This window comes from Leopardus geoffroyi, chromosome B4 (assembly GCF_018350155.1).
Source record: "Leopardus geoffroyi isolate Oge1 chromosome B4, O.geoffroyi_Oge1_pat1.0, whole genome shotgun sequence".
Classification (NCBI taxonomy): Eukaryota; Metazoa; Chordata; class Mammalia; order Carnivora; family Felidae; genus Leopardus; species Leopardus geoffroyi.
Genome location: NC_059341.1, coordinates 84124731 through 84139956, shown reverse-complemented (window position 1 = coordinate 84139956; position 15226 = coordinate 84124731). Strand labels below are relative to the sequence as shown.

The following is a 15226-nucleotide window of genomic DNA, read 5'->3' as shown; positions in this document are numbered from 1 at the left end:
GCCAACAGTCCGCTGGTAGTCCCCTCTCAGGTCTCAGGTCACCCCCATTCTGTCTGCTGCAGCTTCCCCTCTTTTTCGCCCACCTCTGGGAGAAAATCCCCACCTCAGTCAGGGCTCCTACCGCAAGGGTCGCCCTCATCTCCGCCCGACCTGGTCTTGGATGCCCTCCAAGGTGCCAACTCCGTCAATATTTGCCTCAGTTTCCAGAAGACGCCCAGGGAGGAGGCCCTGGCCAGGTCTCTGCCAGACTTAGACCCACATCACCACCACCCCCTACAAAGGTCTCACACAGACGCGTATTGGATTTCACTTTATTTTGTTCCCTTTCCCGTCTGTTTTGGCGTAGAAAAAATATCACCGAGAGGAAGCAGCCGGAAAGGGGCAGGTGGAGCAGGACTGCAGGGACAGGAGGGAGGTGGGCAGAGAGCAGGGGCCGAGTCGATCGCCTAGGCCCAGGAGTTCTGCTTCCGCTACCCTAATTAGGGTTGGGCGGGGTGGGGGGGGGGGGAGGCGGACAGGCATACCGCTGGCAGAAGGGGTTGGGGATAGGCCGCAACTTACGAGCCTAACAGTCTTTACGTGGGGACCGGATGGAACAGGAGGAAAAGCGCCTGGGGGTAAGACAGGGTGCGTGGAGGGTGCCAGGCCAGGCGTCATTACAGATGCGGACAAAGGGAGTGTCCAGCCCAGCGCCGGGGTATAAGGGGGGACCCGATGCAGACGTAAGGGACACTGGGACCGCCTCCAAGCCCTGCCTATTCCAGGCCTGCGCTCCTGCCCCTTCATTTTGGGAGGTAACGGAAGGGGCTACAGCCACCTCCGCCTCGTTAGCGCTTCCCATAAGGAAAAGGAGGACCCAGACCACCTGATGGCTGATGGTCCCCGGGAAGGCTGTTCCCTTTGCCCTCAGAGTGGAAGGGGTGAATGCGGCCCCAGGAGCTGCGGGGCACGGGGAGGGGTCCCACTTAGGGAGGCCGGGATTTGGCGGGAAGCTTAGGGCCCAGGCGAGTGCGAGGCGCACTACCCAAAGTAAGGGTGCTCACTCTGGAAGTTATAGTCTGGGCACACCTTCTGTACTAGTTTGTAGTCAAAGCTGAGGAAGGAGACGAAGATGCAGATGACTTTGAAGGGCTTGGCGCAGAGCCAGGCGGCCTGGCTCTGCGTGTGCTCGGTGAAGCACACTTGCGATGGGTCGTACAGGCACGGGCGGTGCTTGCGCGCGCGGTTTGTCTTCTCATACTCCACGTGGCAGTTGAAAGCGCGTGACTCTTTGGCCCCGGGCACTCCCAGCGCGCCCCCGAATGGGGCCGCCAGCGCGCCCCCGAGGGTGCCTCCTAGCCCGGGTCCCGCGGCCGCTATCCCCAGCGGGGCCCCCAGCCTAGGCAGCACCCCCTCCAGGGCCAGCGTAGACTGCAGAGGATGGGGGGCGGGCCCCGGCAGCCAGACTCCCCCGAACTCGACACGCTTGGAGGGCGGCACAATACTGACGCTGAGGTTGCCCAGGCTAGACGAGTTGTGGCGGAAGTACACGCTGAAAGTACCGTTCACGTGGTCCACGATCTTGCCTGTCACCAGCAGCGAGAACTTGAGAGTGTGTACCCGGAAGTAGAAGTCCCCCCAGCCGAAGATCTTTTTGGCACGGGCCGCTTTGATAGACGGCTTTCTCTTCGTGCGCGGCGCAGGCAGCGCCCCAGCCCGGGCCAGTGCCCCGGTGTGATTAGCCGGCCAGGCCCAGCTCCAGGAGCCAGTAGTGCCCAGACCGTGGGATGACCTCGGCACCGGGAGCTGTTGGCCAGGGGCGCCCCCTCTGGCCGCGGCGGGGCGCAGCTCCAGGTACTGAGGCCTCCCGGACTCTGGTATCTGAGCACCGACGACCTGTGGACAAAGAAAGAGCAGGAAAGAAAGACGCTGGGGTTGCGCCAGGCCATCCCATGGCCCTACCCCCACTAGCCCCTTTCCCCAGCCCCTGGGGAAAGAGGGTAGTCCACAGTCAGTGGTTCGGGGAGTGTGCATTGGTGCAGGCCTGCAGCCCTTTCAACCTCTGTGCTCTTGGCCAACTCACGATCCAGTCCTCAGTTTCTACATCTGTGAAATGACACTGAGAATCCTTGTGTTCTCAGAGAACTCCGATGCGGGCTGAGAAATCCAAAAAGCAAAAGCTTTTTGAATAGAGAGTGGAGCCGGCTCTCCTGGCCTGGAGCCTGGTTGGTTCTGAATAATGGTGGGCCAGGGAGGAGGTGGACTCAGGCAAGCCAGGCCATGACCAATGTCAACAGTCAGCATCAAGAAAGAAGCGAAGACCTCCCAACACCTCTGCCGAGGCTAAAGCCCCCACCCAGGCCTCGGCCTCTACTCCCTGGCTGGGAGGGGCCCGGAAAACCGACTGAGCTAATAGTGGAGATGTCGGCGCTGTGGATTGAGGCTTGGGGGCTGCGTGGGCACCCCTCTCGGCCTCCAGCGCTCTTACTGTGGGGGAGGCCGCCTAGTGGTCCTTCCCTGGTCTTATAGGGGGCCGGAGGACCGCCCCCTCCCGCCCTCTCCCGTCTCCGCGTGTCTCAGGTGGCGGCCGATCTGGGAGACAGCGCGGGCGCGAGTACAAGATGGATCGAGAGGCGGGAGCGGCCGGGCCAGGCCCGGGCCATCAATTATCTGGGGCGGGTGGGGTGGGGTGGGGGTGGGGGGTGGCCGGGAGTGAAGGAGACGTGCAAGAGCCAGAGGAAGAAATATGGAGATGCCGCTCCAGCGAGGGGAGCGGGAGGGAGAGAAGCCGTGAGTGTCAGAACGTGTCAGTCAGACTGGTAGCTGTGGCCGGTTAGTGTGGCCCTTACTGCGTGTACGTCAGATTGCAGGGAGCGGGTGCTGTGTGTGTCAGCCTGGGGTGGCTGTGTTTCTGTCAGCCCCGGATGGTTATGGGTGTGTGTCTGTCTACCTGGAGTGATGGTGTGTGTGTGAGCATGTGCACACATGCACACTCACCATGTGTCTCAACCCATGGTGATGAGGGTGTGTGTCTGCTTCAAGTGGCTGTTTGTGGTTGGGGTGTGTGTGTGTGTGTGTGTGTGTGTGTGTGTCCACCTGCCTATATCAGTCTGAGGAGTCTGTGTGTGTGTCTGCCTGCCTGTGGGGCTGAATGCCTGTTGTGTCAGTCCATGGTGGTTCTGTATAGATGCCTGGGTTGTAAATGTGCCTGGCTTGGCTGTGTGTGTGTCTTTCCGTGTGTTGACCTGAGTGAGGCCGTGTATCTATCCGTTTGTGGTGTCTGCGTCACTGAGACTGGTGTAGTTGTATGCCTCAGTTGACCGTGTCTGGTTCTCTGGAGGTGTCACTTTCCTACATGAGCTCCTATCATCCTCTGTCCATGTGTCGAGCTCTTTCTCAAGGGTGTGTGTCAGTGTATCCACAGTGATAGAACCGGTGCGTCCCCCCGGGGGGTGCATATGTGTGAGTTGTATATGAATGGTCCCTGGGGGGTTCCACACTGGCCTGCCCGCATGGGTGCCCCCCTCTGTTTGCACACACCCTTGTGTACACACTATGAGTCCACAAGGGACAGGAATGGCAGAGTCAAGCTGCTGGGCTAGAATCTCCACCGCCTGGTCCCCATTCCCGCAGCACTGCGATCCCGGGTTATTAATGCCGCCGCCACCCGCTCGTCATACATATTTATTGCCCCCCTCATTCCTCCTCCCGTCCATCCCTCCTCCCAGCTCAGGTGAGGGGGGCGGGGGCGGCAGGAGTGATTGACTCAGACAGACAAGCTTGAGCTGGCAGCTAACACCAGGAGGGTGGGTCTGAGAGGGGCTGTGGGAAGGGTCCCAGGCCACTGTGGGGGGAGGGGTGGCAGGCTTCCCAGGAAGTGGGCTTGGAGAGTGCAGGGTGGGGCTCAGAGAGGTCTAGGAGGAGGGAATACATGAACCTTGACTGGAAAGTCAAAGAAGGGGGGGGGAGTCCTTTGAACTCTGACTCCTAATCTGCACACCCTTCTAGACCCAACACTGCCTTTCTAGGGGCATCCATCAATACCCAGTCACCTGCTCTTATGACCCTAAATGCTTCTGAGGAGACACCCACTCCCAGCACACCCTGGCAGCACTCATTGTCCTGCACCCAGCCCAGGACTTGTCAAGGGCTGGTTCAGTCCAGCAACTCCATGAAGGCTGGGAGAGGGAAGGAGGTTTGGCCGGGCGGTGAGGGTGCTGGGTGTCCCCCTCCCCTGATTCCAGACAAATTGCTGTCTGTGCTTCTCTGATCCTGGCAAATCCCTGGGCTTTGGGCACCCACACCCCCCACCTACTGCAGGAGACTGCCAAGATAAAGGGAAGAGTTGGGGGGTTGGCCAAAGCGACCTTGGGGGGAGCTCTGACAGGGAGGGGTGAGTCTGTGAGGAAACGAGCCGAGAAATGGGAACATGGAATAAAATAAAATAAAATCCTCCCTCTGGCTTCCTTGCTTGCACGCTCGCTCTCCCTCTCGCGCTCCCTCTTTCACTGTTTTTCCATCTCTCTCCGTGACTCTTCTCCCAGTCTCTTCCTCACTCTGTCTCGAATTTTCTCCTTCCGTGATTCTGTTTTTCTCCCTGTTTCTGTCTGTCTCTTTCGGTTCTGTCCCTCTATCCTTCAGGCTGTCTGTCTCTGTCTGTGGGTGGGGGAACGAACAGGGAAAGCAGGGTAAGAAAGGAGCCCCTCTTTCCTGAGATCCATGGTGGTGTCCCCCCCCCCCATAACTGAGAGAGGGAGCAGGGTGTTGTCCGAGGAGGGGTCCCCGTCGCTCCAGAACTGGTTTAATTAAGCTAATTGGGCGCAGTGACATTTGCCGAGGGGAGAGGCTAGTCTGGCTGTCGGCCGCAGGGGGCGGAGGTGCTCAGTGGCAGGCGGGGGTGTGGGTATGGGTGGGGGGTGCGCCTCACCAGGCGCCTCCAGGCCCATGCGGGGCGGGCACCCAGCCAGGAGTGCTTTGCCCCCAAGGCAGTGAGCCCACGCGATGGAGGGGAGTTGAGGCTGCCTCTTGCTGGTGAACAAACTCCACTGTGTGTCTGTGGGGGGGCCTCTTTTGGGATGGGACCGCGGGGGAAAGGGGGGAGGTTCACGCTATCGGCCCCCCAGCCGCATTGCAGGGCGCACCTCCCCCAGGCCTCCAGACCAGTCCCTGGCTTCTCTCCGGCTGTGTAGGTCAGGCGGGGCCGCTCAGGATTCCGGACCGGGGGAAGGGAACGGCACCCTGTGGTTGGGGAAGGAACAGTGTTCCAGGCCAGGGCTGGGGAAGGGGAGGGAATAGCGTATTAAGCCTTTGCACCTAGAAAGGGACAAGAGGAGGGCACCGCAGTCAGGGCGGGGTGGAATTCACAGGGTCTGGCTGGGAACCAGGGATGGAGACGGGGGTAAGCACATTGGTGGGAGGACAGGACAGTCTGGGTTGAGGACTGAGACTGGGGTTGGGGACTCGGCAGGCACAGGTATATGGTGAAGAGATGAGGATGGAATGAGGATAGGCATGGGAACAGGGATGAAGAAGAGATCAGAAATGGTGGATAGGCATTGGGTAGAGACAGGGATGTAGATGGGATAGGAGCTAGGGGAATGAAGAGGGGCAGAGAATGCAATGGGAACCAAAATGGGGATGGGGAGGACAAGGATGGTGGATGAGGGATGGGCACTGGGAAAGAGAAGCAGGATTGAGAGTGGGGTAGGACCTGGGAGATGGGGATGGGGAGCAATTGGGGGTGGGAACAGGAACGGGTAATGGTTATTGGGCAGAGAGAGACAGGGATGCTGAGGGATGCAGAGACCCAGGAGATGGGGATGGCAAATTGTAAATGGGGACTGGAATAGGCAATGGGGGACAAGGAAGGAGATGGGAGACAAGGACGGAGCCACGAGCTGAGGACCAGGTATGGGGGACAAGTCAGAGGAAAAGGCAGACGATGGGCAGGATTAGACTACCGGAGGGGGCCAGGCAGGTGGAAGCGAAGATACCTCCTTCCAGACCCTACTATAGCGTGAGGGGGCGGGGACCGCTGGTGGGGCGGGCTCTGCCCTTGGGCTGGGCGCCCCCTCCCCCTCAGCCCCGCCTGCCCGCCTGCTCGAGGCCTGCAGCGCAAGGCTCACCGTTATCTGAATTTTGATTTTATTTTATTTTATTTTATTTCCCTGCTTCCTAGAGCCGGCGCGGTCCCCCCGGGAACGGCCGCCCCCCGCCCCCCGCCCCGCGCCTCACTTTATTATTGCAATAAATGTGCCTATAAAGGCGCGGGCTCCGGGGCGCGGTGGGGGGGGGGGTGGGAGCCGCGGAGCGGGGATGTAATTTCCCGAAGCCGGAGCCGGAGGGGGAGTGGGCGGGGTGGAGGTGGAGGAGGGGCAGGAGAGGGAGAGGGGGAGACTCGCCAATTTCTAGCGCTCAAGACAGCACTCCCTGTTCCCCATTTCCACCCCATAGCTGGATTCCACCCTAAGCCCCGGCGACTACCCACTGCACCCAGCAGTGCTTGAGCCCTGCCCCATGACCCTGTCCTCTCTCTAGTATCCTGTCCCCTTCCTGGCCCCCAATCATGTGGAGTTGCAGGGATCTGTTCAAAGTTCCCCGTCTCCTTGACAATGACTTCATCTCTGAGCCCTGAGATGCCCCCTCCACTTACCTGGTCTCTTTCAAGGTTTATCTTGCCCCTTCCCAATGACCCCACCTCTGACCCCAGTGACCCTTCATTACCATATTTCTGTCCCCCAATTACCTCACCTCTTCCCTAGTCACTCAGTCCTGGATCTCCAACTCCTCCCCCACCCCAATCCCATGACCCTGTAAATTCTCCTTTCCAATGGGTACCTCTCTTATACATGCAGGATCTGGCCCAAGGGAGCTGTCACAGCGCCCTCCTTCTCCTGTGCCCCTGGCCCAGCTGCGGCCCGGATTACCCCCAAATCCCCACCAAGGCTCTGGGCCCTAGCCTAGGCGGCACGTGCCTAAGTGGCCCAGCCAGAGATTAGCTGAGGGGCTGGAGTGGGGTACAGAGGCAGGAGGGAGTGGCTAGATGCAGGGCTGGGGCTGGCCGGCTCTGAGAGGCTCGCTGGGGCCTAATCCTTCCCTGAGGCAGGATAGAGCTGGAAGGTCCCAAAGGGTCCCACCCCTGCCCTCCCCCAGCTAATTAGTAATTAGTGATTAGTGATTAGTGACTATTGATCGCCTGCTGCTTCTCCCAGTAGGCAGCCGCTTTGGCAAGGGGTGGGGAAGACGGAGACAGAGAGGGAGAGGAGTCAGAGACCATATCAGAAAGATCCGGAGGAAGGTCTGGCCAAGAGGCCACAGCCCCAGGGGCAACGGAAGCCCAGAGTCCTGGGCCCAGGAGGAGGGGCAAGTGATGGGGGTTAGGTGGTGCCAAAGACAGTGGGGTTATCATTGGACAATTAGGGTTTCCCAAAGAGCTACCTTGTAAACTGTCCCCCACCAGCCTCTTACCGTGTCAACATACTCCCATCTCTGGCACTGAGACAGCCCTGAGTGCACACACACATAAGCCACACTCAGATATATGAACACACCCTGAGGCTCACAATCCCATACCCACACTCAAATGCACTCAGGACCACAAGCATACAGACACTCACAAACCCCAGAGACTTACATATGGGCAACGCATGTACGCCGGCACACAGATGCACTGGAGACCCACCTTGGGGTACTCACAAGTGCACACAAGCACACACAGGTACTCAGACACACAAACACTTCTCTGCACACATCCTGCCCCGCAATTACACGTATTTACACACCCACAGTCTTTACACACATGTAAACACTGATTCTCACAGGCACACAAGCTGGACTAAATGGCAGATACACTCTCCCCCACTGACTCCAACACGGAGGCCCACAGCTGCAGCTCACACACACTCAGACAGATCCCCATCGCTCACATCCTCATGCTTACTCTCCTTCAAGTCTTCACCAGATGTTTCATTCCCCTTCAGGGGGCAAAGGAAATTAAACCAGATCTGTCCACAGGGGAGTTTATTTGATAGGGAGAGTGGAGAGGAGAATGGGCGCGGAAGTACAAAGGAGGGGCAGGGGAGTAGCATCCTTACCTCCTCTCCCCCAGGCCTTCACGTATACGGGTGGGTTGTGGGGCCCAGGCCCCATCCTGCAGTAGTGGATAAGGGCAGAGCTGGGCAGCAAGTCCAAAAGAAGCTCCTGCCAGTGGAAGCAGGTTTTGTGGAGGGGGCCCCTCTGCCCACCTTCCAGCCCCTCAAGGTCACCAGACGTGTTTGGGAGAGGCAGGGAGCTCGGTCACCAGCTTCACCTGGGCAGCCCCTACCCTGCTGGAGTGGCTGAGTTTGATTTGGCTAAGCAGGTGGGGTCCAAATGTTGGCAGGGGAAGGGGGGGGACTACATCCCTTCCAGATTCTGTAGGGGCTGGAGCAAGGGTGCAGGAGTAGGGGTTTAGGAAGCTACCTGCCTGCCCTCAAACTAGGTAGGTACAGTTAGGGTGCAGGAAACAGAAAAGTCTCGGACAAGGAGGCAATGGAAGGAAGCAGGCTCCAGGTCCGAGGCCCCCATTGTGGGACACACAGCAGGGCACAGAGAGCTGCGCGGTGAAGCAGGCGCTTGCACTCACCCCTTCAAAGCCAACACCACACACCATAGCAGCTTACACATGCACCCTGGACCCCAGCACTAGACACCCAAGCCTTGCTGCCCCAAGACACATGCATGCACACAGGTGCACACGCTGACCCACACAGTCCACATCAGCACATATGAGCACACTGTGTTCGTGAGTTGAAGCCTCCAAGTTGGGAGGGAGCAGATCAAATCTGGGCCTCCTTAGCCTCTGTGTCCTCACCCCAGAGACTCAGGGAAAAGAGGCAGCCTAGGGATGTGGGGGCAAGGGGAGGACACCAAGAGAGACTCCCCTTCCAGACAGCCCCCACCCCCATCATCTGGGCGCACGAGAGGGGTGTGTCTGTGAGGTTTGTGCAGGGGAGAAGGTGTCTCCGCGGGAAATGTGATGGGAGATCGTAGCCAAGTTCGGCCGTATCTGTGTGCGCGCGTGTGTTCGGGCCGCGGATGCTCGGAACACAGTGCCCACCTGGCATTGTGACAAGTGCAGAGAGGAGAAACGGAAAGGCAGGGTGGAGGAGTGGAAGGACAGACAGCGAGGAAGGCGAGCGAGGTTGGCGCGGAAAGACGGCAAGGCTGACACCCTGCTGGCTTGTCTGTCTGTCTCGCACTCCCGCTCAGTCTGGCGCACTCGCGGGTCGGGCTTCGTCCCCTCCCCCGCCTTGCCTGAAGCCAGATCCGAGTCGGGCCTCCACCCCGGCACCCGCCCCCAACCCTCAGCCAACTTGGATTGGGAGAGCGCGTGTCCTGGATCAGGGAGTCTGTCTGTCCGCTTCCCCCACGCCGCGCAAAGTTGAGACGCTCCGCGCTGGGGGCGGGGCGGGCGCACCGAGCCCCTCGCACTCTGGGACCTTCGCGTCCCGGACCCGGCGCTCCCACTCCAGCCCTGCTGCCCTTACCTGCCTCAGGAGCCACGGGCCAAAGAGCAAGAGAAGCCATTCCGGGAGCAGCCGCATCTTCCCAGGCGGCCAGGAGGGGGGCGGACGGGACGGGTCCCGGGCAGGCCGGAGCCGGGCCTGGGGGCGAGGGGCCCCGGGCTGGCGCGCCGTGGGGTGGCTGCCGGAGCGGCGGGAGCAGGCGGCGCGGCCCGCGGACTGAGCGAGAGGAGCGGAGCTCGGCGCTGGGGGCGGGGCGCGGGCGGGGGAGAAAGTTGGGTCGGACTCGAGCGGGCGGGGGGGCGGGGCTCCGCGTCGCTCCAATCCCGGCCGCGCCCCGCGCGCCCCCTCCCGCCCAGCTGGGGGCACCGAAGGTGACTTTCACCCCGACACGCCCCGGACACGCCCCCAGCCCAGGTGCGAAGCGCAGAGGGTTGCGGGACCTAGGGATGGTGTACCGGAGAGGCTAGGTCTGTGCACCGATGAGGAATGGGGCAGGGCGTGGGGCTCGAGGCTCTGGGACCGTGTCCCCGAAGGGGTGCACGGCGGAGCAGGAGCCCTGGAAGACCAGGGTCTCTCGGTGCTCCGGGCCCCTTTTATGCTCCGGGCTAAGGTGGGTCCGGGGCAGGAGCAGGGCAGGGGCCGAGGTGAGGGCGGGCGGGGCCTCGGGGCGGCTGGGGCCGCGCGGCGCTGACGGGGATGGATGGGCGCCCCGCGGCTCATTCGGCCCGGAGATGAGAATCATTGATCACGGACGGAAACCCCATCACGTCTGTCAATAGGGCTGACAAACGGCGCCCGCCGCCCCCACTCCCGCCCCCAAGGCACCTCCGCGATCTCCAGACCCCTCTGCGGGACCGGCCGTTCACTTTTGCCCCTCTCCCCTCACTGCTGACCCCCGCGCGTCCCAGAGCGTCCCTGCATGGGGGTTGGGCAGGAAGTCCCCTCAGCGTCGCCTGCCCAGCCTCTTGGTGCAATCTCCATCCCTTCCCTTCCACTGTCCCATCTTTCACCATCAGCTCCTCTCCATCCTTGTCTCCTTCCTCCTCTGTCTCTGTCCTTGTCTCTGTCCCCAGCCCCAGCCTTGTCTCTGTCCCTATCCTCTTGGCTGTTTCTTCATAGGCTCCCTCCTCCCCCTAGTCTCGCTCTCTTCCCTGCCCAGGGAGTCTTCAGCTGTCAGCTGTTGCTATGCACTGAGGCTGTGGCTGAGGTTGTGGTATGACCGACACCTAGACAGTGTGAGATAGGGACAAGCAGAGAGATAGAGAGACAGACGCATATCCTGAGACATCAACACACCCCCAGGCATGCACGCAGATGCATTCACAGGGGCAGGCCACACCACGGAGGTGAGCACAGAGGCAGAGTGAAACACATTCACACAGAGACCAGCACGCACACGCAGACAGGTGCTCACCTAGAGGCACACTGACACACACAGATGGACACTCAGTTTACACACACACAGGAGCACACACAGACAGAGGGGTAAATGCACACTTGCGCCAAGAGACGGGCATACCCAGCCAGGTACTCAGGCCCCAGCCCCCTTCCTCGCCCTGGCAGAGAGGCAAATGTCCACAGACAGAGATGGACACACACACAGGTGTATGCTGGCACTGGCAGTCCAAAAGACAAGCCCAGGCACATACAAAGAGATACTCAGATACAAGGATGTGACAGACACCAGAAAAGGATCCGTGATGCTGAGAAGATGAGGCAGACACAGAGACAGCCAGGGAGACAGCCAGAAGCCAGGAGGCAGGAACCCGGGTGCAGAAGGGGCAGAGAGTAGAGAGGCTGGAAGAGGCAGGAATGGCCAGGCCCAAGGCCCCAAGGCTTCAGAATCCTGAGCCCAAGTGCCAAGCACAGGGGTTGCCGTAAGGAGGTAGATGGGGGCAGTGGGCACCCCCAGGCCTAAGGTACCCAGGGCAGCAGCCCATCACTAAGCTCCTGATCTTCTGGAGTCCTGACCCACCTCATCTCTTCTCCTTTTGCTAGTCTCAGGTCACCCCCTTCTGTCTCCAGCTACACACACACACACACACACACACACACACACACACATCCCGACACACCCCCCGCTCCCATCTCTGAGTCTTTGCCTCTGCCCCTGTATCTCTCCATCTCCATATCTCTGTCTCTCATTCTGTCTATATCAGCCTCTGCCCCTGGTTCTGCCCCTGTCTCTTCTCCATCTCTGTCTCAGACCCCTCTGCTGTCCTTGCCAGGTGAGGAGTTCGAGGACTGCCTCCTAGTAGACACTCTCCTGGCTGGTCCTGGTGGGCAGAGGGAGGAAGCTGACTGGAGGGGCTTGCGTTCCAAGCCGCAGCTGGGGGCCCCTCTTGCTCGGCCCAGGATCTTGAGGCGACAGGCAGAGAATCAGTGGCTCCCCGGGGGCGCCAGATGCACGGCTGGCAGAGGGAGGGAGCGAGGGGGTGGGGCTGGTGGTGGTGGTGGGGGGAGCAGGCAGGCGCTGAGGGAGGGAGGGGAGCCGGCTGGCTGAGGGTGGAGGGGGTGTGGCATAATAGCCCGAGGGAAGGAAGTGAGAGGCTAGGCTCCGGTCCGCCTGCAGGTGCATAATTAGTGTTGGGGAGGGGGCTGTGCTGGGCTTAAGGGTGAGCGGCACTGCAGGGGTGCCTACGCCACCTGGTGGACAGAGGAGGCCACAAGCCTCCCTAAGCAATCAACAAGGACGCCCCTTTTCCCCAGCAGCGTCGCTCTTCCCTGGGGCTCTGGGATGCTCCAGAGACAGTGGAGGATCTCAGAACTGGCTTAGAGGATGAAGCCGGAGGCGAGATCCCAGGGCCAAGAGGGAAGGGGAGGGTTCTTATTTCTAGAGGTGCCTAGACCCATAGCTTCCTTAAAAAAGGAATAAGCTGAGGAAGTTGAACCAGGGAGGGTGGCAGAAAGAAAGGTAGTGCCCTTCTTTGGGTGTTGGGTAACTGTTCTTCAGCTGCTTGCAGATGCCCTCCCTGAGCTCACATTTGCTGTAAAGGGGAGAGTGGTGCTGTAACTCTCAGTCGCCGACAGTGTAGAGCCGCGTGACTTTCTGCAAGAGGTTCCCCTCCCCCGGCAAGGGTTTGAGGTAGACTTGGGACCCCTTTGACTGTAGCAGTCCTTTCCTGTCAACCCCCCGGGATGTCACAATGATTGGTGAGCTGAATCTGTTGGTGGCCAGTGAAGCCTGGCAAACTGGTCTTCCCAGCTCTTCTTCAGTCCAGCCGGCCGCCTCCCCCTCCTCCTGAATCTAGGGTTCTACTCTTGGCATCTGATTAATTAGACTCTGTGAGGATGTTTGCGTTTCAGCAGCAAACTCAGGCACAGAGAGCTGTGTGGGACCACCCTGAAGGATCAGAAAGCCCTTGACAACCCCACTGTGTTCAGTTCTTACAGTGGGATTTCTCACTGTGGGAGATCGTTTTGGGTAGGGCTGGTGGTGCCCTGTAAGCGACAATGCAGAGAAACAGATTTTGGAGTTACTGTCCTAGAGCCACAGGGAATACAAGATCCAGAAAGGTGAAGTCACTGGCCCAAGGTCACACAGCCAGGAGAAGCAGATCTTCCTCATCAAGTCCAGTGCCACCCCCTTCCCCTGCCAGCCAGATGGAGAGGGAGGCAGCTCAGGGAGAAGGGCACTTCTCAAGACCAGACTCTCCAGTCCTGCCTCCAGCACAGAGCACGTCTCCCTCTGGTGGCCGAAGCAGGCAAGCACAGCCCAGCTCCCAGAGTCTGACACTCATAGGTAGACACAAATGGCTTTTTTCTTTCTTTCTTTTTTTTTTTTTTTTTTACAATTTTATTTATAACAATATCTGTGTTATTTAGTTGTAAAGGAATTCAGCAAAAATTATTAAAACGTTCATGTCCCCAAAGCGGGGCTGCCCGCTTACCCTTTCTTGGTGTGCCCCACTTCCTCCTCATCCCCAGGGGAGGGAGGAGGAGGCTGGGGGACTGTTTACCAAAGAAAGTCTCCAGCCCTGGGAGCCGCGGTGGGGGCACTGAAGAGAGGGAGGGCCTGTCTGGGAGGGGTGTTGAGCATGGCCATCTCAGGTGCCCCTAGAGTTGGGGGCTGGAGCATCGAATGGCATCCCCCAAGAACTAAAAAATTCCATCCTTTCCTTGCTACTTCAGCCAGAGCCAGATCTTCCAGACAGGGGCAGCAAAGGACTCTCCCTCCCCAGAACTGGCCCTCAGAGAGCTGGGAGGGATAAGATGGGGGTGGGGCGAGAGAGGGGAGAGCCTTGACAAAGTGTCTTGAACAGGGAGGGGGGCAGCACCACCAGCTCTCCCAGTGGGGGTGCATTTTGGTGGAAGGTGGGAGGTGGGTACCTGTGAGCCACAGGAGCCCCCAGAGTCCTCCCTGCCCCCCTCCCTGAAGGCAGCATGAGGGGGGTGCTGAGGAGCAGGCAGGAAGGAGGAGAACGGAGAGAGATAATACTGTGCTCGCTTGCTCACTTGCTCACTCACATATAAAAAGTAATTCCTTCATTTTTACATTTATACACCCCGGCAGGGCCGAGGAGGGGCTGGCTGGGCAGGAGGGGGCTCGTTGAAGGACTTCTCTGGCAGGGGGCAGGAGGCTCTCTGGGCTGAGTCCAGTGGTCAGGGCCCTATGCCAAGGGGTCCCCTATCTCGTCCTCAGGACCCCGGCCCAGGAGTTCTCGCTTCTCGTCCGTGCTGGCCAGGGAGTGGCGGCTGCCGTGGCCACCCATGTAGAGTGTGGCATACACAGGGTTGGTGAAGTTGGTGGGCTGCAAGGTGACAGAGGGTTCAGGTGGGGCGCAGGGGATGGGATCTGTGGCCCAGGCGCCCTACCTCCCCCGCCTCCATTCCATCATCCGACTCTGTACCCTCAGTCACCCCACCCACAGCCTCTTGTCCCTGCCCTGGAAGCCTCCTCCTCTGTCCTCCCAGCGCACCTTGTCAGGGTCCAGTGCAAAGTCAGCATCCAGTAGGCCCCCTACGTCGTCAGGCTCCCCGCCTTCATACATCTTATACGTGGGGTTCCCAATCTCCACATTCATGGCCCCATTGGTCATCCGCTGGTGCTGGAAGCCCTTAGCCCTGGGGGAGGCAGGATTATAAGGGGGCAGGGATGATAGGAGGGCAAGGTTAGGGTGATAAATGAATAGCCAGAATTTTCCAGACTCTCCACAACTCACCCTCGGACTCGCCGCTTGTACCAGAAAACCACTCCGGCTACCAGAAGCACCAGCAGCAACAACAGCAGAGGGATGAGGATAGAGGCCATATCTGGAGGGGAGGAGGTGGGAAATTGAGTCAGAGAGGCTCAGGGAAGTGAGGCCCAAATACCCCTGCTCCAGGTCCCTGAAGCTCTGTCTCCCCGTCCCCTGCCACCTACGTCCAGGTTGCTGCTGGCTGACCACCTGCTCCTCACACCGGGGCCCCGCCATGTGGGGTGGGCACCTGTAGACGGGAGGGGCAGAGCTGAGTAGGCACGACCTCCACAGTCATGGCTGCCAGGGGACTGGGAGGGGCCACAGGGTCCCGAGTGTCCCACTCAGATTTGGGGAGGGGGAGATGGTCTAGGTCTTAGAAAGGCTCAGGTCCAACTCACTGGCACTCAGGCATCATTTTGCTGTTCATGGTACAGGAACCACCATTGCTGCAGTGGCCAACACAGGTCAGACAGCTGGGGGCCACCCGGCCATCAGAGCAGCTGCAGGAAGGAATGACAGGCTGGGTGGACTGGGAGGGGGTGTCTGAGGTGCTGAGGAAGG

At 59.9% G+C, this 15226-nt stretch overlaps 2 protein-coding genes across 3 annotated transcripts in view; both read right to left on the bottom strand.

The window, feature by feature from the left end:
- Positions 1-297: 297 nt before the first annotated feature.
- Positions 298-9741, bottom strand: NXPH4 (neurexophilin 4). The gene is made up of 2 exons (XM_045463947.1): positions 9507-9741; positions 298-1875 (listed from the first exon to the last, which is right to left on the bottom strand). Exons 1-2 carry the CDS (start codon positions 9561-9563, stop codon positions 1021-1023), a joined length of 912 nt encoding a protein of 303 aa, XP_045319903.1. The 5' UTR covers positions 9564-9741; the 3' UTR covers positions 298-1020.
- A 2366-nt stretch (positions 9742-12107) lies between these two features.
- Positions 12108-15226, bottom strand: part of LRP1 (LDL receptor related protein 1) — an 82688-nt gene continuing 79569 nt past the window's right edge. Inside the window, exons 85-89 of one of the 2 annotated variants that reach the window (XM_045462819.1) lie at positions 15064-15165; positions 14848-14912; positions 14648-14738; positions 14405-14549; positions 13258-14236 (exon numbers count right to left, since the gene is read on the bottom strand). In XM_045462819.1, coding sequence (XP_045318775.1) covers positions 14096-14236; positions 14405-14549; positions 14648-14738; positions 14848-14912; positions 15064-15165 — 544 coding nt within the window. In that variant the 3' untranslated portion in view covers positions 13258-14095. Of the gene's footprint in view, positions 12210-13257; positions 14237-14404; positions 14550-14647; positions 14739-14847; positions 14913-15063; positions 15166-15226 lie in introns of those variants that run through there. The other variant, XM_045462821.1, reaches the window with a different exon arrangement.

Bases quoted from the DNA above. Each gene is read 5' to 3' on its own strand.
- NXPH4 (XM_045463947.1), bottom strand. From the start codon at position 9,563: ATGCGGCTGCTCCCGGAATGGCTTCTCTTGCTCTTTGGCCCGTGGCTC. The intron at 1,876-9,506 runs GTAAGGGCAGCA...CTTTGTCCACAG, and splicing joins GCCCGTGGCTCCTGAGGCAG to GTCGTCGGTGCTCAGATACC.